At 54.3% G+C, this 20897-nt stretch overlaps 1 protein-coding gene across 1 annotated transcript in view; it reads left to right on the forward strand.

The window, feature by feature from the left end:
- GRHL3 (grainyhead like transcription factor 3) overlaps positions 1 to 20897 on the forward strand; it is a 33766-nt gene that overhangs the window by 11584 nt on the left and 1285 nt on the right. Inside the window, exons 2-15 of the mRNA XM_008148082.3 lie at positions 414 to 600; positions 3113 to 3174; positions 3940 to 4285; positions 4509 to 4582; positions 5031 to 5184; positions 5406 to 5517; positions 6838 to 6932; positions 9030 to 9188; positions 9891 to 9969; positions 10098 to 10231; positions 11879 to 11913; positions 13082 to 13170; positions 14051 to 14136; positions 16816 to 16880. Of these exons, the coding sequence (XP_008146304.2) occupies positions 414 to 600; positions 3113 to 3174; positions 3940 to 4285; positions 4509 to 4582; positions 5031 to 5184; positions 5406 to 5517; positions 6838 to 6932; positions 9030 to 9188; positions 9891 to 9969; positions 10098 to 10231; positions 11879 to 11913; positions 13082 to 13170; positions 14051 to 14136; positions 16816 to 16880 (1677 nt within the window). The remainder of the gene's footprint in view (positions 1 to 413; positions 601 to 3112; positions 3175 to 3939; positions 4286 to 4508; positions 4583 to 5030; positions 5185 to 5405; positions 5518 to 6837; positions 6933 to 9029; positions 9189 to 9890; positions 9970 to 10097; positions 10232 to 11878; positions 11914 to 13081; positions 13171 to 14050; positions 14137 to 16815; positions 16881 to 20897) is intronic.

Raw genomic sequence — 20897 nt, forward strand, 5'->3', positions numbered from 1 at the left:
TGAAGAGAATTTCTTTAGAAGAACTCATGCTGAGTTATCTGGAAATGTTATTCTTTGCAGCTTGACATTGTTAGTTCCCATCTTTGTTACACTGATTCTCCTTGAATAAATATCTACTATGGAAGCATTTATTGAATCCTCTCTGAAGGTTTACAAGTTGGAGTTATGGTCTTCATGTTATAGATGAGGGAACTGAGGCCCCAGGTCTACAGCTTCTGCATGGAAACAGTTGGTATTGACCCTACGCATCTAGCTCTAGAGTTCATTCTTCTGCCGCCAAACTGCCTAAGGTGGTAGAAAAAGGAGTTTCACATTTTCAAGGCTGATTACTGTTCTTTGAATGCCTGAGGCTGACCCTTCGTGGACCATCTTCTGGGACAGCCTTCATTTGACCTTCCTGACTTGCCTTCCAGTTTCAGGTCTGTGCGGCTGCTAAAGAACGACCCAGTCAACTTCCAGAAGTTCCCCTACACTAATGAAGACGAGGCTTGGAAGACCTACCTGGAAAACCCCTTGACAGCCGCCACAAAGGCCATGATGAGAGTCAATGGGGATGATGACAGCGTTGCAGCCCTGAGCTTCCTCTATGATTACTACATGGTATGTTAGCCACCTGGGCATGCCTTGCTCTGACTGAATGTGCAGCTCCACTCTCAGGCCTCATGGCTCAACAGCCTATAACCACTCGCAGCCCGTCACCATGTTCTTTCTCACCTGTCAGCCTTTGTACATGCTATTCCCTCTTTCTGGCACCCTCCCCTTCCCCCTGGCTAAACCCTCCTCTCTGCTTTGGGTCTCAGCTTCAATGTCTCCTCATTTATACATTGAAATGGGAGGAGTCTTTCTTGGGTCTCCCATTCTGAGCCTTCCTCTGGGCGCCTTTAGCAACTACTGTCATCATCCTTGACTCTGGCTTTAGAAACTTGCAATTTGTGCATTTATTTCTTCCTCTCCCCCATAAGACTGAGCTCTTGGAGGTCAGGAACTATGTTGTGATCATTACTGAATCCCCAGTGCTCCATACTGCCTGCCACACAGTATTCAATACAGATTGATTGAATGGTTCAAGGCCTCAGCCATACTCCATCACAGCAACACCCCCCAACCTGCCTCTTCTTTCTGCCCCTGTCCCTTAGGTCATCCTAGTTGCCCTGTTAGTCTCACCTGCCTGTTTGAACCCCACCACCTAGAACATGCCTTGTGCTCTTGAACCCATTCTCTTGTTTCAGGGCCCTTCCCCAGACCCACCTTCTCTTGGAGGCCATCCTGCTGTATCACCTCCCTCTCTCCTGTCTTACTGTCCTTCATACCCCTGCCATTGTGTGCATTGTAATGCCTTCTGACAGACTGTCTTTTCTTATTCTCTAACAGTTTCCAGGGCCTTGGCCTGGACTCTGGGAAACTGTCAGTTACTGAGAACAGGAATTAGGCCCTCCCAATTCTGATAAGTGGATTCGAACCAGTTAGCCATCACAAATATATAAAACATATGACATCACCCCCACCCCCAGTCCACCGCCTGTTCCAGACATTGCTGGAGGATTACAGTCTGCATTCTCACTGAGGGTACTTGAGGACACAGAATCTTTTTAAAACTCAGGCAGCCCCTACACAGTTGTCTGAATTGTCACATGACATCGAACTTTCTGGCTATTCCTGGGCTGGGCGATTGCTCTATGAGACTTGCCCAAATTTGAGGATGGGAAGCACAAAAAGCTAAGTGTTGAGATAACTGGCTCTGAATTAGAAGACTTAAAGCCATCTTATAAATAAGTCCTCAAAGTCACTGGCCCAAGCAGTATTTTATCTACCCTGCCACAAGAAGGAAGGCCAATTGTAAAGATGGATGTCAAGGGGAGAAATGGCCCCAGATATGAGAGGCTCCAAATGATCTCTCTGGCTTTGGTTCTCCACTCGGAGGGGAGTGGTTACCCTACCTTACCTTCTCCCCAGCAGACCAATAGCATCCTGACAGCATTTAGCCCAGGCTGAAGGAAAAGAAATTTGAATTGGCTGCCTCAGTTTGGGGACGTGGTAGGAGCCAAAATTCTAGGTCTGGGTTTAACCACCAGCCTGGTATTTACAGCTTAAGGTTAAACCATAAAATAAAATCCAGCCCCACCTCCCCTGGTTAATAGGCCACTCCCAGGGCCAGAATGGTGGGGACAGGCTCTGAAGGGACACGTGGAGTGGTATATTGAAATAAGAGTGTCCTGTGAGACATTACCTTCCCCCATCCCAGAGCACGCTGGATTCGGAGCAGCCCTGTGGATAGTCTAATAGTGTGGGAAGAGCACCAAGTTGGGAATTTGAGATCTAATTCTGCCACAAACTGACAACGTGGCTTTGAGCCATGTGGTCCACTTACCGTTTCTTACTGGTTGCCAGGCACTGTGCCAGGTGCCTTCCCTCATACTCTCCATGGGGTGTGATTAAGAGTCCAGGTGTCAGAGTAACTAGACTGGGATGGAGACCTGGCTGCTTTATTAGCCTTAGGGAGAAGTGACCTGGATGCTCTAAGATACAACGATATTATAATTATAATCGTGAAAGGTAACATTTATGTAGTACTCTCCATGTGCGAGGTGCTGTTCTAAGCACTCACATCAATCTCTGAGGTTGGTATTACTGTTATTATCCCTGTTTTTCAAAGGACAGTGAGTTACAGAGAGGTTAAGGGACTTTCCCAAGGTCATACAGCCAGTATGTGGCAGATCTAGGAATCGAACCCAAGAAATCTGGATTTGGAGTCCATGTAGGTGATATCATTCCCCATTTGACATATGAAGAAACTGAGTCGCAGAAAGGTGCCATCATTTATCCAAAGCACAAAGCGCTTTAAAGTGGTAAAACTAGGACTTAAGCCAAGCCTACCTGACTCCAACATTCCGAGATTTCTAATTGCTAATCTTGGGGTATTTCTCCCACTCTCTAACTTGGGCTCAGACTAAACGATGGTTAGAGCTCCTGCCAACTCAGAGCCCTGGCAGTGTTCTCCCCGTGACCAAGGCTGCTCCCCTGCCTGGCCAAGTGCGCAGGAGCGGGTTGAGGCTCCTAACAGCTGGATCTTACCCAGGATCCAGGCATAAATCCTTCCTTCCTCTCCTCTCAGGGTCCAAAGGAAAAGCGGATACTGTCCTCCACCACCGGGGGCCGGAACGACCAAGGAAAGAGGTGAGCTCACCCACACCACCACCGCTGCCTCTCCACCCTTCCCACCTCCATCTCTGGCGCTGGAAGCACCCTGCACGCCTCTCTCCAGGTTTTCTTTCCTGCCAGCATACAGGTCCTCTGCTGGGAAACTTGGGTTCTTCTCTGTCTTCTAGAAAATCCAAGCTGCTGAGGCGCCGGTGGCTGGCACAGGGTCCCTCCCCTGCTAGGAACAGTGGGTTTTGGTGCATGGGACTTTTCTCAAAATGAACTTTAAAACATGTTGTTAGCTTTTCTGATTATAAAAGTAATACCTACTTGCTGTAAAAGATTTAACTTCTATAGAAATGTAAAAAGTACAAAGTAAAAGATTCCTGTAGTCCCGCTCCTCTGCCTCCCTTAAAGTTTGTGGTCTATCCTTCCAGACCTTTTTCTCAACATCAATGAACTGCACTCATAGATGCTCACTCCCGCACACACCCGTGGGAGGACAGGAGCAGTTGTTTTAACGTGGGGGCATTTAACTCTGGCTAAGAAATAAATGAACGCTCAGCTTTTAAGTTACCAAATACTGTAATGGATAAAGCAGCCCTGAGCCTGCACTTGGTCCCAGTGTTGAGCCCCTCCTCCCTGCTCCTCAGTGACACACTGGCCTACTCCATGTCTTGTTTCATGCGAGGGCCTAAACATTAAGTGGATTAAAGAAGGTCAGTGTGCTGTGTGAGGCTCACTCTCCAATCCCACGCCTCAGAGAGAAGAGGCACACTCAGCCCTCCTCTCTCTCCCCAGGTACTACCATGGCATGGACTATGAGATGGACCTCACCCCCCTTGAAAGTCCCACGCACCTCATGAAGTTCCTGACAGAGAACGTGTCTGGAACCCCAGAGTACCCAGATGTGCTCAAGAAGAATAACCTGATGAGCTTGGAGGTGGCCATGCCCTCCCCGGGCAAGGCAGCTGCCCTCCCCGCCGGCCCCAGCAAGCTGGAAGCTGGTTCTGTGGACAGCTACCTGCTGCCCACCAGTGACGTGTATGATAATGGCTCCCTCAACTCCTTGTTTGACAGCATCCATGGGGTGCCACCCACACAGCGCTGGCAGCCAGACAGTACCTTCAAGGATGACCCGCAGGAGGTGAGGGCCCATCCCCGTACCCCTCACAGTCTCTCCGGAAATATGCATGCAGGTGCAGAAGGAGAGAACACAGTGAGGAGGTTAGAGCTCTAGACACGGGTTTGCCGTGACCTGTTGTCCAGGCTGTGCCCTGCACACCTGCACAGCTACATGCAGCAGCCTAGGCTGAGGCCCAGCAGCCCAAACCTACTAATTTATTCCCTTTCATTGTGTTCCTCTGCAGTCGCTGCTCTTCCCAGATATCCTGAAAACGTCCCCGGAACCTCCGTGTCCAGAGGACTACCCTAGCCCCAAGAGGTAATTCAGTCCCTGTGAGCCCTTGGTCACCTGCTCAGTGGGCAGGGCGCTGCAGACAGAGCCTCACACTGCCCTGTGAGCGGAGAATGAAAATGACATTCAAATGAAAGAAAAGACATAAAGAGAATGATTTCTGCATCCCTTTCCCGGGCTCAGGTCTCAGCGCCCTGTCAGAAAACCAGGGCTCTGCTGCTCCTCGTGTCCCCTGTGGCTTTGTCACTCCTCAGAGGTCTCCCTGGTTTCCACTATTTATTATTCAGCAGGGCTGGGGCTCAACAAAGCCATTACATAGGATTCCAAAAATTGAGGAGACTGAGACCCAGGGAAGTAGAGTGATTCACCAAGGTCATGCAGCAAGTCTGCAGCAAAGCTCAGGCTTCTCCCACTGCCCTCGGGAGTACTTCTGCCTGGGAGCCCAGTCTCACTGTCGTCTCCCTCCTCCTCACAGTGACTTTGAGTACACCCTGGGCTCCCCCAAAGCCATCCACATCAAGTCAGGCGAGTCGCCCATGGCCTACCTCAACAAGGGCCAGTTCTACCCCATCACCCTGCGGACCCCCGCGGGCGGCAAAGGCCTTGCCTTGTCCTCCAACAAAGTCAAGGTGCGTTGGCCCTGAAGCAGCGTGGGAAGGGGTGGGATGGTCGGGTCAGCCCTGCCTGCCAGGGGCCCAGGGGAAGGGTGCTGCTGGGTAACTGCCCATTGCCATGGAGTGGGGGAAACGAAGGCCAAAGGTCAGGGCCACTGGAGCCAGGCTCAGGGAACAGACCCACACGGCGGGGGCCTTTCCCACGGCTGGGATCACAGTGACCACTGTGCTTGCAGAGTGTGGTGATGGTTGTCTTTGACAACGAGAAGGTCCCGGTAGAGCAGCTGCGGTTCTGGAAGCACTGGCATTCCCGGCAACCCACAGCCAAGCAGCGGGTCATCGACGTGGGTGAGCGCCGTCCCAAGCCCCTCCCAGTCTGTCTCTTACTCTCTCACACACACATACACACACCTATCAGGCCTTTCTTGCTGTGTCCCTTTTCCCCAGTCCCCTCTGACCTCTGAAGGACTTAGTTGCAACCCCAGCTGCCTGCCTGCCCCCACCCCCCCTCCCAAGTAAAAATCTGTGGCGTTTGCAGGGATTTGCATCTGTTGTCTGGAAGCAGTGGCCTCTTTTCTGTGTTGCTTTGGGATAAACAGGGCCTTGGGGATTCCAGCTGTGCCAGATAAATGGGCCCCTGGGATGCGGGCGGCTTGTCTCCATCAGGGCCTTAGAGGACTGAGATAACAGTGTCGGCTGCTGGTGATTTGGAAGCTCCAGGCCCAGCTGGCCAGTTGTGCTTTGGGAGCTGGGATGCAGGCTTTGCCAGAAGGTAGGGGGCAGGAGGCAGGCCCTGTGTCCGGGCCACCTTGTCCCTGTCCCAGGCCCCAAGATGGTGGGAGACACAGGCCATGCTCGGGTCTCCAGGTTCTGGCTCCATCACTCTCTTCCTGGTGTGTGGCCTGTGTTACGTCTCCTTCCGGGCTTCATTTCTTCAACTGTCAGATGGAACAAGGCTGGCTGCCCTGCCGGCCCACGGTGCTGTTTCTGCCTGGAACACGCATGCTGGGGAACATGAGACAACAGGGACGGTTCCGTGACTTCCTGAGAGCCTGGAGAGCAGAGTGGTTGGGAGCCGGGGTTCAGGAGCCAGACAAAGCTGAGCTCTGCTCCTTGCTCTGCCTTTTATTACTGTGTGACCCTGGGCAAGTGACTAAACTTCTCTGAGCTTCATTTTCCTCATGTGAAAGCTGAATATTCATAGTTTGTGAGGATTAACTAAGGCCTTGCCATATTGTACGTGTTCCTAAATGATGCTACCATTTGTTCACTATTAGTTCAATAGTTCAGTATTAGTAGTACTGGTACCACTGCTATTACTACCACTATTACTACTACTATTGTTACTGCTTTATCTGAGAGAGCTCCTGAATCATAATCTCAAAGGAAGTATAATCTTTACCCCAAAACAACGAAGGCCTTGGCCTCGTTGGCAAAGTTAGGGATTCCCTCCAGGGTTTGGGCAAATCTGCTACCCAGGCTGGACCTCAGTTTCCCCATCTGTAACCCAAGGCACAATTACCAGTTTCCTCTCTGCACTGAAACATGGTTCTTGGGGGAGAGGATGCGAGTTCTTGCCAAGAATGGGGCCCAGCTCCTCAATGCCTCCTTCCCACGGTGTCCCCAAACCCCTTCCCTCCTGACTCTTCTGGTTCCCTGTGGTTTCAGCTGACTGCAAAGAGAACTTCAACACCGTGCAGCACATTGAGGAGGTGGCCTACAATGCACTGTCCTTCGTGTGGAATGTCAACGAGGAGGCCAAGGTCAGTGCTGGGGCATGGCCAGGTCAGGGCCGGGCCGCCCCAAGTCCCCATTCTGGGGACAGGGCTTGCCTGCACCTAGGACTGTGGCAGCTGCTCCTATGAGGGCATCAGTAGAGGAGGCAGGGTAGAGAGCGGTGGAGAAGCACAGCTCTGAAGCCAGAAAGGCTGGGCCTGCATCCCAGCCCTGTGAGCTTAGGCCAGTGTTGTAGCTTTAAAATTGAGATGTAATCGTAGCATCAACCGTTCGGCTGACGTGAGGATCACGTGAGATAAGTAAAAGGTAGAGCACAGCCTGGCACATAAGTGGTGGCTGTTGTTATTAATCCAGTCCACCCATTTACCAGATAGGAAAGCTGAGCCTTGTGCAAGGTCACAAGCTGCTGCTACGCCAGGTTTCCTGACTGGCAGGCCAGTGTAGTGCTGCAGGAGAAATGCTCTGGAGTCCGGTGGATGAGGGCTGAAATCCCAGGTGCCTCCTTTCTTGAGCCATAGGAAGGAAACAGTAATCTGCCTCTGGGGCTGTGGCGAAGATTCCACCAGATCATGCATGTCTGAGACGGGCACAGTGCCAAACCCACCAGGGAGGCCTGAGAAATGGAGCCTCTGGTGATTTTTTTTGTACCAGCAATTAAGCTACTTAATGCTCAAGGCCAGCCTTGAGTGCTGCTGGGCCCCTGTGTCTTGGTTTTGTGTTGGGAGAGCTGGCATGGTGGAAAGGCCACCAGTCTGAGAGCCAGGGGCTGGGTGACCTTGCCTCTGTCCCTTCCCCTCCCTGGCCCAGGCTCAGCCCGCAAGAGCAGGGCTGGGTTCGGTTCATGGCAAGGACATTTCTGGCCTTGGCCAGGCTGGGAGCTAATCCCTGTCTCCCCGCCTGTCCAGGGGGGCCTGAGAAAATGGAGTGAGGGGCTCTGAAAACACAAAGGGAGGCCCAAAGGCAGGGATTATTATTATTCAAACAGGTGCCAGGGGCAGGAGGGGGAGTGGGGCCTCCAGTGCAGAGAGGTGGGGACAGAGTTTCGTGGGAAGGGAGAGGTGGGTTTCGGTTGGGATTTTCTCACAGCTTCTTAAGCCCCCAGGCGTGGGTCTTTCTCAGGTGTGAGCTGGGTGGGGGCTACATTAGGGCTGAGCTGGCTGAGGGGGAGGTATGTCTGGCATGTGCCCAGGGCCCCCCGCGGCCTGGGAAGGAAGGGGGTCTGCTCAGGCACTACCCCCACCCCTGCTGTTCAGGTCAGGGTCATTTCCAAGGGAGTGGGGTCTGGTCCTGGCACCCCATGGAAGAGTGAGCTTGCCAGGGACTGCCCTGCTGAGACTGCCCCAGGCCACCCTCAGTCGGGCCTAGGCTTTGGGTGAGACTCCAGCTGACCCACTAACAACAGCTACACATTTCCGGCAGCCACTGCATGCCAGTGCCACTAGTGACCCACAGCCCAGCAGCTGAGGAAAGAGCTCCATGTGGTTAAAGCACTGTCCACAGGGTAGTGAGTGGCAGAGCCCAGCTTCCCACCCCAGATGTGGGTGGCCCCATGTCCAGGCTCATTCCACTCTGCCACCCTGCCTGACTCCCTGCTCAGAGCCTCCATTTCCTCAGCTGTGAATGGGGGTGACTGGTCTGGTGTTGGCTGGAACTGGTGTTTGGGGTGCAGAGGGGCAGTGTCTCACTCTCTGTGGCCCAGGCCCAGTAGGACGGTGGTCTTCTGAAGCTGGGGGCCTGGGGGTGGGAATTTGGCCCTTCTCCACCTCCTCGCTCCGAGTTGTAGAAAAATGAGGCTCTTGATTTTAAGCCCCTAAGGGACCATTAATCTCCCTCTCAGGGCCTTGATCCTTTGGGCTGCCGTGTCAGTCTAGTGCATTGTCCACTAGTAAAGACTTGGACTCAAACCCCGGCTCCCCCTCACCCTCCCTGTGTCACTCTGGGACGGTTGTCCCACTCTCTGAGCATCAGCTTCCCTTTTTGTAAAAGAAAGGTGGTATTTGCTTCCAGAGCGTGTGAAATCAGGGCTCAGCAGGCACGCAGTGGGCTCAATAAAGGGGATTGGTGGGACAGCAGAGCTGGGGACCTGGGCAGGCTGTGTAGTCAGCTCCCCCGTCTGTCCCCAGGTGTTCATCGGTGTCAACTGCCTCAGCACAGACTTCTCGTCGCAGAAGGGGGTAAAGGGTGTCCCCCTGAACCTGCAGATTGACACCTATGACTGTAGCTCCGCCACTGAGCGCCTGGTGCACCGCGCTGTCTGCCAGATCAAGATCTTCTGTGACAAGGTGACAAGAGCGGACAGACGCTCTGCTGGGCCCAGGGAGGGAGGAGGGCAGCCCCTCTCTGCATCCTTACCAGCCACTCTGGGCGTGTCTGTCTCTCTCTGCACTTGCTCTCTGAATTTCTCTCTGTGTCTCTGTGCTTGTCAATGTCTGTCCTGGCCTCTCTATGTATATCTTCCCCTGTCTCTGCATTCCTATCTCATCTATCTTATTTTATTTATTATTTTTATTGACATCAGAGAGGAAGGGAGAGGGAGAGAGAGAGATAGAAACATCAATGATGAGAGAGAATCACTGATCGGCTGCCTCCTACACACCCCACACTGGGGATGGAGCCTGCAATCCGGGCCTGTGCCCTGACTGGGAATTGAACGGTGACCTCCTGGTTCATAGGTTGACGCTCAACCACTGAGCCTTGCCTGCCAGGCCCTATCTCATCTCTTTCGGAAGATGTCTTTCCAGAGCTCTAGAAATGTCTCTCTTTTTCACATTTCTCTTCTCATATCTCTCTCTCTCTCTCTCTCTCTCTCTCTCTCTCTCTCTCTCTCATCCCCCGGCCCCCTCCCTCCCTCTCTCTGTACTTTCCTACTTCCTGGTCTCACACTGGGAAGCAAGCAGGATCAGAAGGCTGGCCATATTCAAGATGCAAAGCAGCCAGCCTCTCCCAAGACACTTAATGACTCCCTTTCCATTTCCCCCTCACAGGGAGCCGAGAGGAAGATGCGGGATGATGAGCGGAAGCAGTTCCGGAGGAAAGTCAAGTGCCCCGACTCCAGCAACAATGGTCAGTGGAGATGAGTCAGGGACCGGACTGGGTTGGATTGGGGTGAAGGGGTCAAGGAGACTAGAGGGCAGAGGTTGGGGGCATGGATGGAGGGACCTCAGGTCACCATGCCTCCCTTTTCCCACCAGGCATCAAGGGCTGTCTGCTGTCCGGCTTCAGGGGCAATGAGACCACCTACCTGCGGCCCGAGGCTGACCTGGAAACCCCACCAGTGCTGTTCATTCCCAACGTGCACTTCTCTGGCCTGCAGCGTCCTGGAGGGGTGAGGGCCTTGGGCTGAGAGAGGGTCTTAGCTCCTTAGCACAGACCAATGGAGAGCAACCTGCCACTCAGCCAATCCAGGTCCATTTAGATGTTTATGTGTCCTAATATTTTTTACATCAAAATGAAAGTACCTTCATTGAATCCCAGGAAATTTTTAAAAATGTGTATATACGATCACATCACTTCAGTGACCTTTTCTACTCCAGAGAAGAATGTTAATGAGGAAATGGACTTTATAGCCATCAGAGTGTTTATGCTTGGAGCACACACAGAGGAGGTTTCTAATATCTGAGCCCCAGACCTAATGGTAGCCTCCTCAAAGTTAGTGGGTATACTCATCTCAGAGACGCTGTGAGCACACGCTGTGAGCACACGCTGTGAGCACAGGCTGCGAGCAGGCTCAGTGCTTCCCCCGTCACCTCCCCTGACCCCCACTGCATCCCTGTGAAGTGGATTATACCATTCTCCCCTGATTTGTGGGGTGGAAACTGAGGCCCAGAGTCCTCCCAGAATTACACAGGAGTGGCCGAGCCCGAGCCAGGCAGCCTGCCTTCAGAAACGGTGCCCTGGTCCACTGGCTTCACCACCTCTCAAGGCAGAGGCAGTCACGTAGCACCTTGGGTGTGCCAGGCGTGCTGGGCCCAGCCCTTGGCCGCACTGTCTCGTTTCCCCCTCAGCCGTCCTTTGAGGCAGAGACTGGTTATCCCCATTTCCAGACAAGGTCCACAACAAGTCAGCAGCGAGTCAAGTTCCCACAGCCTGTCGGCTAGTTAAACACTTGGACAGTTTCCTTCCTTTGAGGTCATAGCTCCCCACTGCTGAGGTGGGAATGTGTGCAGAAACAGCCTTTGGTGTACAGATAGATTATGGAGCTGGAACAGCAGCCAGTCCTGGCCGTCCTTGGCACTCATTTAAATCCTTTTCTATGTCCACCGTCTTCCCTTCGCTGCCCCAGAATCGGAGCTGTGGCCTCCAGCACAGGCGGCTGCACGAACTCACTCTTTTCCCCAACCAGAGGCCAAGTGGGAAGATGACTGACCACTGGCGATTAAGGCCCCTGTGGCCAGGTTACAGCTAATCTGTGGGGAAAGACAGAGGGACCAGTCTTTGCACAGGTAGCCTGAGACGGGGCACCCAGGAAGCAGAAAGAGTGGAGAACTGGAGTCCGGAGTCCGAATCCGGACTGCCTCCTGCTGGGTGTTACCCCAGGGCTCCCTGCCCTCTCTGGGCCACACTGTTTCCTCCTGGGACTGGTGATGACTGCACCAGGCAGCAGTGCCAGGCCCACAGGAGGGGCAAAGGGCGTGCTCTCTCCTCCCGCCTCTGCCTCAGCTCCCACACTAGTCACCTGCTGCAGGACAGTCTGGGCGTGCTGGGCTCAGGTGGGACTCCCTGATCCTGCCAACACTCTCCAGCACCTCCTGTGTCAGAGTCCCTGACTCATCCACGTGGGTGAGATGCTTCCTCTCAATTCCAGATCTCAGCTCACGAAAGGGCTGTGATCTGAACAGAATGGGCTGGAGAGGCGCCGAGACTGCATCTCCTTCTCCCCCAGCCAAAGGCTGTCCCCCAGAAAGCCTGCAGCAGCTGGGGGCTCCGCTCAGCGTTTGCATGTGATGGAAAATGTCTTTTCTCTCTATTGCAGGCAGTGCCCTCGGCAGGACAGGGCGGCTCCAACAGGTACGGAGACCAGCAGCCCAGGGCCTCACCGCCCTACCTGTCCCCCCTTCACTGCTCTCCCTGCCCCCACCTGCCTCCCAAGCTGAGGGCTGGGCCCAGAGGAAGCAGCCACGGGACTCTGCCCCAACCTCCAAGCTCCTAGACTCATGCTCCTTTCTCGCTGAAACTGCCTGGGTTTTTATGGGTTCGTTTTATGTGAAAAGCTGGCGAATCTCTGGCGAGACAGCTGCTTGTAAAAAGGGAAAGAAAAAGCCTCAGAGATGGGGCTCAGATTTGGAGGGTGAGGAGGGGAAGCTGTGGTGGAGGACTTAGGGGCTCAGAGCCCTCCTCCCCTTGGCCCTTCAGTCCAGGAAGGGCCTCCACCCTCTGTCTGTCAGCCACAGTCCCTTCACTCCGCTCAGCCTCAGCCTGGAAATCTGTCAGATGAGAAACTGACCTCCGGGGGCGAGGCTGCTGGGAGAGGGCCGAGTGTAAATGAATCTTTGTGAATGGGAAGCACTTCACAAGATCATTTGTCGATATCAGTCTTCCCTATAAACAAGAGGTATTTTCAGAAGGTGCTTAGACACCAAATTATGTCACTTATCCCCTCACAACAGCCCCAGTGAGGCAGGCAAGCAGGGGTTATCGCTCTACTTATCAAGGAGGAAACCGAGGCTCAGAGAAGTGAAGTGACTTGCCTAAGGTCACAGAGCTGTTAAGTAGCAGAGGCAGGCTGGAGCCTTAGTCTTACTCCAGATCCCACAACCCTTCCTCCTCCCGTGGACTCACATCCATCCAACCTGATCTTTCAAAAAATAATGTTGGTAATAAAACAACAGTCCATGTTTATTGAGGCCCCGCTGGGGGTCACACACGGTGACAGCAGTGTGCGTCATCTCCTCCAGCCTCACGACCTTATGGAATAGTGCTAGTTTCCTGTCACCCCATTTCACAGATGGGAGCCCTGGGAGGCTGACTCACCCCGAGTCACCCAGCTAGTGAGCAGCAGGGCTGGGATTTGAACCCAGGCAGTCCAGCTCCAGAACATGCGACCCTAACCACTGCTCCCCTGCTTTGCCTGCCTTCCTGGGGTCTCCTTCACCTCTGAGGCCCTGCAGGATCAGCGGGGTCCTTTGGCCTCGGGTCCTCCTGGGTTCCTGATGAGCCCCCTCTGCCGCCCCCACAGGCTGCCTCTGAAGCGTGCCTGCTTGCCCTTTGCTGAGGAGCTGGAGCCTCTGCCCTCCAAACAGGCCAAGGAAGACGACCTGCAGAGAGGTAGCCTCACTCCCGCCCCTTTGCTGTTTGAGCCCCCCTCACCCAGCTCCCCGTGAGGCCTCCCCCAAAGCCTCAATCCCTGATCCTGGCCCAGGCAGCCCGGACAGCACCCACCCCCGCAGAGAGGGTGCGAGGGGCTGCTCCACGCTTCAGAGCTGGGGTTGGGCCAAGGCTTGGGGGTGGGGGAGGGGCAAGGGGCACCCAAGGTGCTTAGAGAGACAGTCATGGAGCTGGAGGGCTCCCCCCGCCTCTGGCCGTGTTGTCCATGGGTGGCCTGGGGCGCTGGTCAAGGTGACAGGCTGGTTATGTTGGGCAAATCCCCCTCACTTTAGGGGAGGTGGGAGCAGGGTGGTTCCTGTAGCTGGCGTTCTGGCTTGGACACTCTGAGTCGGTGACTTCCTGGGAGAGAAGGACAGGCCTGAACCTCTGGGGGCTGTAACTGACCAGCAGGAAGACACCAGCCAGCAGCCGAGAGCCAAAGCTTCCCCAACCTTGACTTGGGCCTTGCCCTGCACTGGGTGTTTCCAAGAATTATTAATCCCCACGGCAGCTCTGTGAGATAGGGCTGGTTCCACCCATTTCCATTTGGATAAAATGAGACTCAGTAATGTTAAAATAACCTCCAGGCCACAGCGCTGGCAGGTGGGAGAGCGGGGATTCACACCCGCCAAGATCAGCAGGGTCTGAGCAAGTGCCTGGGACCCGCAGAGCCCGGGGGGTTCCCAGCTAGGTACAGAGACCCTCAGCAAGGGGTGTCTTTTTCTGCCAAAATCAATCTTACGTTGAGAAAGTGATATTTTTTAAGATTCCCCCACCCGCTAAGTATCCCCGGCTCATTTATCCTCCTCGCAGCACTAAAAGCCACCCCTTTGCTTCTCAGTTCTGCTGTACGTGCGGCGGGAGACTGAGGAGGTGTTTGACGCCCTCATGTTGAAGACCCCGGACCTGAAGGGGCTGAGGAATGCGGTAAGAGGCCTGTGGACCCCGCCTGCCTGGCCAGACCCCCTCTCGTGCTCCTGTGCCCACAGGTCTTCCCTCTGACCACAGTCTGACGGCCCAAGGCGGCTCTGGGAAGGAGTGCACTGGGGCCTTGGTGCTGTGGTGGCCCACCTGTCCCACCCACTTGGGAGGGCCGGCTGTGTGTGGGGGGGGGGGGGGGGGGGAGGGGAGATTTAAGCCTCTGTGATGTTATCTTGCAGCCAGAACCCTGGCTCCACCCTGGGAGTCGCACACACCATAAATCCTCCTTAATCTGATGGCTGCTGTTTGACAAGCCAGAGCTTTTTGTTGGCTTTGCAAACTTGTTTCTATTTTAATGGGAATGAAACCCCAAAAGGCCAGACCCCAGAGACACTTTTTTCCTTCCCAGGGGGCCTCATTCCTGTAGCTTGTGGTTGGCTGAGAGGGTTGGGGGGAGGATGGAGTGCTGGCCAGGGAAGCTGAAGGTGTGTCTGGGCAAGACCTTCCCCTACCACCACCCCCGAACCACCAGAGAGCAGGTGAAATAGCCCGAACAAAACCCACAGCAGCTTTGTGGCTCAGCTCACAACTGCGCAAGCCGCCTCACCAGGGCCAGCTATGCTTAAAGGTCGGCCCACTCAGAAAAGCCACGTGGTTCCAAGATCTTGGGCTGTGGAGAGAAAAAGAAATTAAATCATAACATTGTCCACCTTTTGAAGACCCACTATGTGCCAGGCATACTGCATTTGCCAGCTCACCATATTCTTTTAACAACCCTCAAAAGTGGGTACTATTATTATCGCCTCATTCCCCGTGAGGAAACAGCCTCCCAGAAGGAGGTCAGATAACTTGCCAAAGTTACTCGCAGTGGGATTCAAAGTTACAGAGCTGGGCTTCGCCCAAGCTCTCCTGTTCTCCTCACATATCATCAACCCTCCTTGGCACCCGCCCCAAGAAGTTGGCCTCCCAAAAGGCCAGTAAATGTCATTTGAATGTAGACTCAATCTTTGGGTTGGATAGAACCTTAAAGGGTCAGCTCCCCATCTAGTGCTTGAGCCCCCCCCCCCCCCCCCCCCCCCAGTAATTGCCAAGTGGGTGCCCAGTCTTGACTGGTATACTTAAGGGATGGAGAGCTTATTGCCTATGGAGCAGCCTATGTCGTCTTTGTACAACTTACGGGTAGAAAATTCCTAAGTTCTAGCTTGCATTGACTTGAGGCACTGCGGTAGCTTCCAGTCACACCGCCATTAAGATAAATAGTCTAGGAATTTTTCTGGCCTGGAGGGATCCCTGTCACAGCAGAGAATAACGGAGAGCCGAACCTGATCCTCATCCTAAAAGGCCCAGTGAGGACAGCCTCCACCGGAAGCCCTTGGCCTGAGGTTCCCTGCGCTCCAAGGCCGTCAGTAACACTAACCTCCAACACTGACTGAGCCTCACCAGGGCCCTTTACAGCATCGTCTCAATTCATGTGCAGAACAACCCTGCTGTGTACTCCCATTATCACACCCATTTTACAAACAGGGAAACTGGGGCTCAGCAAAGTAAGAGTTCTGTAACTCCGGGTGGTGGAGCTGGGACCGTTGTGTCTGCCCGTGGAGACGGGAGCTCTGGGAGAAATGGCTGAATGCTGTGTGAGGCAGACACGTGCTCACCAGCCGCTGAGCTGCAGTCTCCTCATCCGTAGAACAAGCTCCAGTGCTCTGGGGTGTGATGGGGAGGAAACCTGGGTTCGAGGCTAGGCCTTGGGCGCAGGTCTTGCCTTCTTCCAGCTCAGCATCCACACCCATCAAATGGGATTAGTAATTCCTGCTCGAAGGGGGAGATGTCTGGGTTACCCCCCCACACACACACACACACACACACACACACACACACACAATAGGGTAAGAGCATCCCTGTTGCTCCACTTCTAAAATAATAGCAGTGACCAGTTACTGAGTATTGGCCATTTATCTGGTACATACCAGGAACTGTCCTGTGTGTTTTACGTGGGCCAGTTCATTTAATTCTTCCAGCTGTCTTACGAGCTGGGCTCTGTAATGAGTAGTTTGCACACTGGTGGAGGGGAGCCCTCAGCACTGGGACGATCCGTATTGGGACGTCGGCAGGGGTTGAGGGAAGCGGTGATGCCCTTTGGGATATTTTGCAGCCACTAACCATGCTGTTTGTCAGGAGTTTGTGATGATGTGGGAAGGCTTATACTATACAAGGATAAGTAAAACTACCTATGTGGAATATAAAAATATCTATCTACATGGCCTGATGGGAAGGAATATACCCAGACGTTAATGGTGTTTATCTCTGGGAAACAGGATTATGGGTGATTGTAATGTCCTTCTTTGTATCTTTCCACAATCTGGATATATATTGCTTTTTAAAAAATTCTCACCTAAGGATGTGTGTGTTGTTGTTTTTATTGATTGATTTGAGAGAGAGAGAAACATCAATCAGTTGCCTGCTGCTTGTGCCGCAGCCAGGGATCAACCCAGGCATGTGCCCTGACTGGGACTTGAATCCTCAACCTTTCAGTGTATGGGACTGAGCCGCAACCAACTGAGCCACACCAGCCAGGGCTGGACGTATAACACTTTTATAACTAGGAAATTGAAAGTCATGATATAAAAGAATGGGATACATCCACTCTGGGCAGCAGACAATGAATCCCCTACTGTTCTCTTCCAGATCTCTGAGAAGTATGGGCTTCCTGAAGAGAACATTTGCAAAGTCTACAAGAAATGCAAGCGGGGGTAAGTGCCCAGGCCAGCTCTCCCTCCCCGTCTCCACACTGCCCCTTTCCTTCTAAAATGTTGACTCATGGAGCTCTCAGCAGGTCCACTCTGACCAGCATGGGCCTGCTACTCCGTGCTGAGTGGTGTTTGTACGTGGCTTTGTGGAGAGGACTAGGGGATGTGGGCTTGGGTAGAGAGCCCCCAGTCAGGCCAAGGCCACCCGCAGAGACCAGAGGGTGAGGGTTATTGGGAAGGACAGGAGTGGGAGATTGTGGGAAGTGCAGGGCCACGTGTCAGAAAACTCAAGTTCAAGTCCCAAGACCTCTGGATAACCAAGTCACTTGATTGCAGTGATGATAATAGTGACTGCCATTCACTACTTTGTGTCAGAGAGTGTGCTAAGCCTATCTCATTTCCCCTCACAGTCACTCTGTGAGGTAGATGCCATTACTCACACTTCACAGGTAGGGAAACTGAGGCTCAGAAGTAATCAGCGTGTTCAGGAGCAGCAGAGTAAAGTCTCAGAGGCAGAAGGGCCTGCAGCAGTGCTACCTGCTGAGGCAGTGCCCAGAGGGAGTGGCTGGCCATGCGTCAGGAAAGGGAACTGTGATTGGGTGTGGTTTGAGGGAGCCCCACCAGGGATGCTCCTCAGGCCTCCTCCACCTTCAGGTCTGCAGGAGGCATCGGGGAGTACAGTTTTACCCTCCAGGGGTCAGGCAGTGCCTGTCACCTCCCCTGGGCTCCTGGGATTCATGCTAGGGACTACAGCTCCCTTTGTTCTCTTCCCGGGAGATCCTTGGTATGGGATCCACGTGGTCACTGCCCTCCCAGGCTTCAGTCCCCTGGTCAGAGTCCGTGAGCTGGGGCTGCAGCCTTTGTTAACTGGGTCACTTCACCAGCCCAGCCGAGCCCCCTACCCCCGGCAGTGAAAATCGCCATTGCCGTTCCCTGCCCAGAGGACCCAGGACCAGGGCTCTGGGAAACCCTCCCTGCCCCACTGCCCACACCTCCGACCAGATCCTCCCGCCCCGCGCAGTCTAACTCCAGCCTCCCGTCCTGGCCGCCCTGGAGGTGTGCAGGCATTGACTCCTGTACAGTCTGTGGCCTGTCCTTTTCAGAAAGCTGCCAAGTGAGGCAGGTTTTGGGCTCAGGCTGAGGCCCCATCCAGTCAGGCCCAGGGTGGCCTCCTTCCTCGCAGGCCCAGCCCTGCCTCCCCTCCCTCCTCGGTTTCCACCCGGCTTCCCATGGAAGGGCGGGGTGGGGAAGGTGTGCGGCTCGGCGGCCCCTGGGAAAGGATCCGTTTGGTTTTGGTTGTATGAGTGTCTAGGGTTTTTTTTCTTTCAAGTTTCGGTTTCAAATTGGGGCTCACAGCAGAGGGCAGGCTCTGCTTTGCCCGGACAAGCCCAGCCCCACTTCCCCTTTCCGTGCCAGTGCCCACACCCCCTGCTGCAGCCCCACCTGCGGCCAGCCTCCCTACCGACCCCACCAGAGCTGGGCTGAGCGGCTGGGAGTGCCCTTGTGTGTGATTTGGGGTGTGGGGTTGCCCCAACCCCTAGCCCCACTGGCTGAGTTGCCAGTCTTTCCCTCAAGCCCAGCCAGCTAGTTAAGCCATAATTGTAACGACTTCCATTTGTGGCGCACGTTGCACACGCCAGGTGCTGGGCTAGATCACTCCGAGGGATCCTCTCATTGGCCCTTTGAGTTTGGGTGATCATCTCTATTTCCACAGAGGAGGAGCCTGAGGCTCTGAGTAGTCCCAGGATCACAGAGTCAGTAAATGGCAGAAGGAAGCCTGGCCTGTCTAAAGGCTGTGCATACACCCCCTACTTGATCTTGCCTCCTGCTTTTTCCTCTAACCGCTAAGCAATGAGCAAATACAGGCTGTGGCCAGGCCAGCCCCACAGCCCAGGGCATCACTCAGCACCTTTCAGAGGCACCCCACTCCCATACACACCCCCAACCATGGAAACCTCAGGTCCAGGATTGCCTCTGATGCCCAATGAGAAGAGCCCCAAAAAAGCCTCTTGGGAGAGGCCAGGCTCGTTCGTCACCTCCCGAAGAGTCGGACGCTTCTCGTCTGAGGAGCAGGAAATTCTAATCAGTGGCCTAGTTTATTTTCACAGAACCCTCCCGAACGTCCTCTGGACAAAGGTAGATGCAATCAGCTTTACAAGCACCACCGAGTGCTTGAAAGACGAATACATTGTTGTTGCTGGCAGCTGGCCAGGGGGTTCATGCGAACCAGGACAGAAGACAGCTAGAACTAGCAAGTGACACGAGGCCCAGCTCTGGGACACGTTCCTGACACCCCTGCTTCTAGGGCCCAGGGGTCATTGACCTCTGAGGGGAAGGGTCCCTGGACCTGTCTGGGCTCCCTCGTGCACAGGTGTGCGCCTGGGCCCCTGGGAGGCCCTGCCTGGGCGCGGGAGGGAGGCATCTTCAGTGTGTGCACGTAGGCACTCAGTGCCTGGCACCCAGACACACCCTGTAAATGCCACTGTATGACACAAACAAAGCCTGACAGAGGGCCACCCCTCTGCCCTACCTCCCCCTCCTCCCCGCTGCCCCCAAAGACCCCTCTGTAAAGTGAGGGAACTACCAGCTGACGTGAGGAAGCCGGAGCCTGTAATCAGACACTGGCAGGCAGCACCCGGCCCCAGCCGGAGCCCAGACCGCCTTCCGAAAGCAGAGCTGCTTGATGTTGCTGCAGAGATGGCAGTCGGCTTCCGCTCACCGCTGTCTCCATTGTCCCTCCGCCCTGGGGAGTGGGGACAAGGCAACCACCTCCCCTGGGGTCCTCAGGAAAGCAGGCAGCTGCCTGCCAGGAGCGTGGTCTGGGATTCTCACCACACCCTCCTGCCCCTCCTAAAGTCATCTTGCCCTCATCTGAACTCTCCCCAGTCCTGAATTTTGCCTGCCTTATACTTATATATGCCACTTTCTAATTTGTATTTATGGGGTGGGGGGTGATGTGTTGTTTTTTTTTTCTAAAAAAAAACCCAAAAAGATGCAGCCCTACCTGGTTTGGCTCAATGGATAGAGCGTCGGCCTGCGGACTGAAGGGTCCCAGGTTCAATTCCGATCAAGGGCACATGTCTGGGTTGCGGGCTCGATCCCCAGTAAGGGGCGTGCAGGAGGCAGCCAATCAATGATTCTCTCTGATCATTGATGTTTCTATCTGTCTCTCCCTCTCCCTTCCTCTCTAAAATCAATAAAATATATATATTTTTAAAAAGATGTAGTGAAGAGAGACAAAAGTCTGGATTCAAGTCCCAGCTGGGCAATCTATTGCCTGTGCGGCCTGAGGCAAATGACTTTACTCCTCTGAGCCTCAGTTTCCCCATCATGAGCTAGAGTAATAGGGTTACAGGGCGTTGTTCTCCGGGGCCATGCTAGATCCTAAACTCCTGGAGGACAGGCTCTAGGGTCTCTATGTGACCCTTGTTTTTGTTTGGAGCAAGGCCCTGCATGTGGAAAGGCCTCAGCAAATGACGGTGGGATGGACTGGTTGGGTCACCTCTTCCTGGGTCCTTCCCCAGGGAAGCAGCTCCTAGCGGGTGCCCTTTGGCATATGCTCTGGCTTTGACCCCTGCAGAGGCCCCGCCACGGAGGCGTTCTCCCCCTCAGGTTGGCCCAGGTCCTTGCCTAAAGCCTGTGGGGATAGAGAAGGCCAAGCGCCTCAAGTCTATTGTGCATCCCTGAGATGTCAGCTTCCTGGGGACGGGCCTTAGACTGGGGCTCAGGCAGGCACATCTGAGTGGCACGTCGCTGTCTCCACACTGTCCACCCACCACGCCTCCTGCACTTGAACTCACACTGTCTGAGTCCTCAGTCCGGCTGGTGACTAAGGAGCACTGAGTCTTCCCCAAATCTACCTTTAGTTGCTCAAAAGTGCCCACACTCATGTGTATTGAGAGAGGCACCCTGGCACAGTCGAGGGCATGGTGACTGGCAGGCCTGGTTTGAGTTGTGGCTCGGCCACTTGGGCATTGTGCCCTCCCCTGAAAGTGGGACGGGGAACAGCCACCTTGCAGG

The sequence above is a fragment of the Eptesicus fuscus genome, chromosome 9 (genome assembly GCF_027574615.1).
Source record: "Eptesicus fuscus isolate TK198812 chromosome 9, DD_ASM_mEF_20220401, whole genome shotgun sequence".
Classification (NCBI taxonomy): domain Eukaryota; kingdom Metazoa; phylum Chordata; class Mammalia; order Chiroptera; family Vespertilionidae; genus Eptesicus; species Eptesicus fuscus.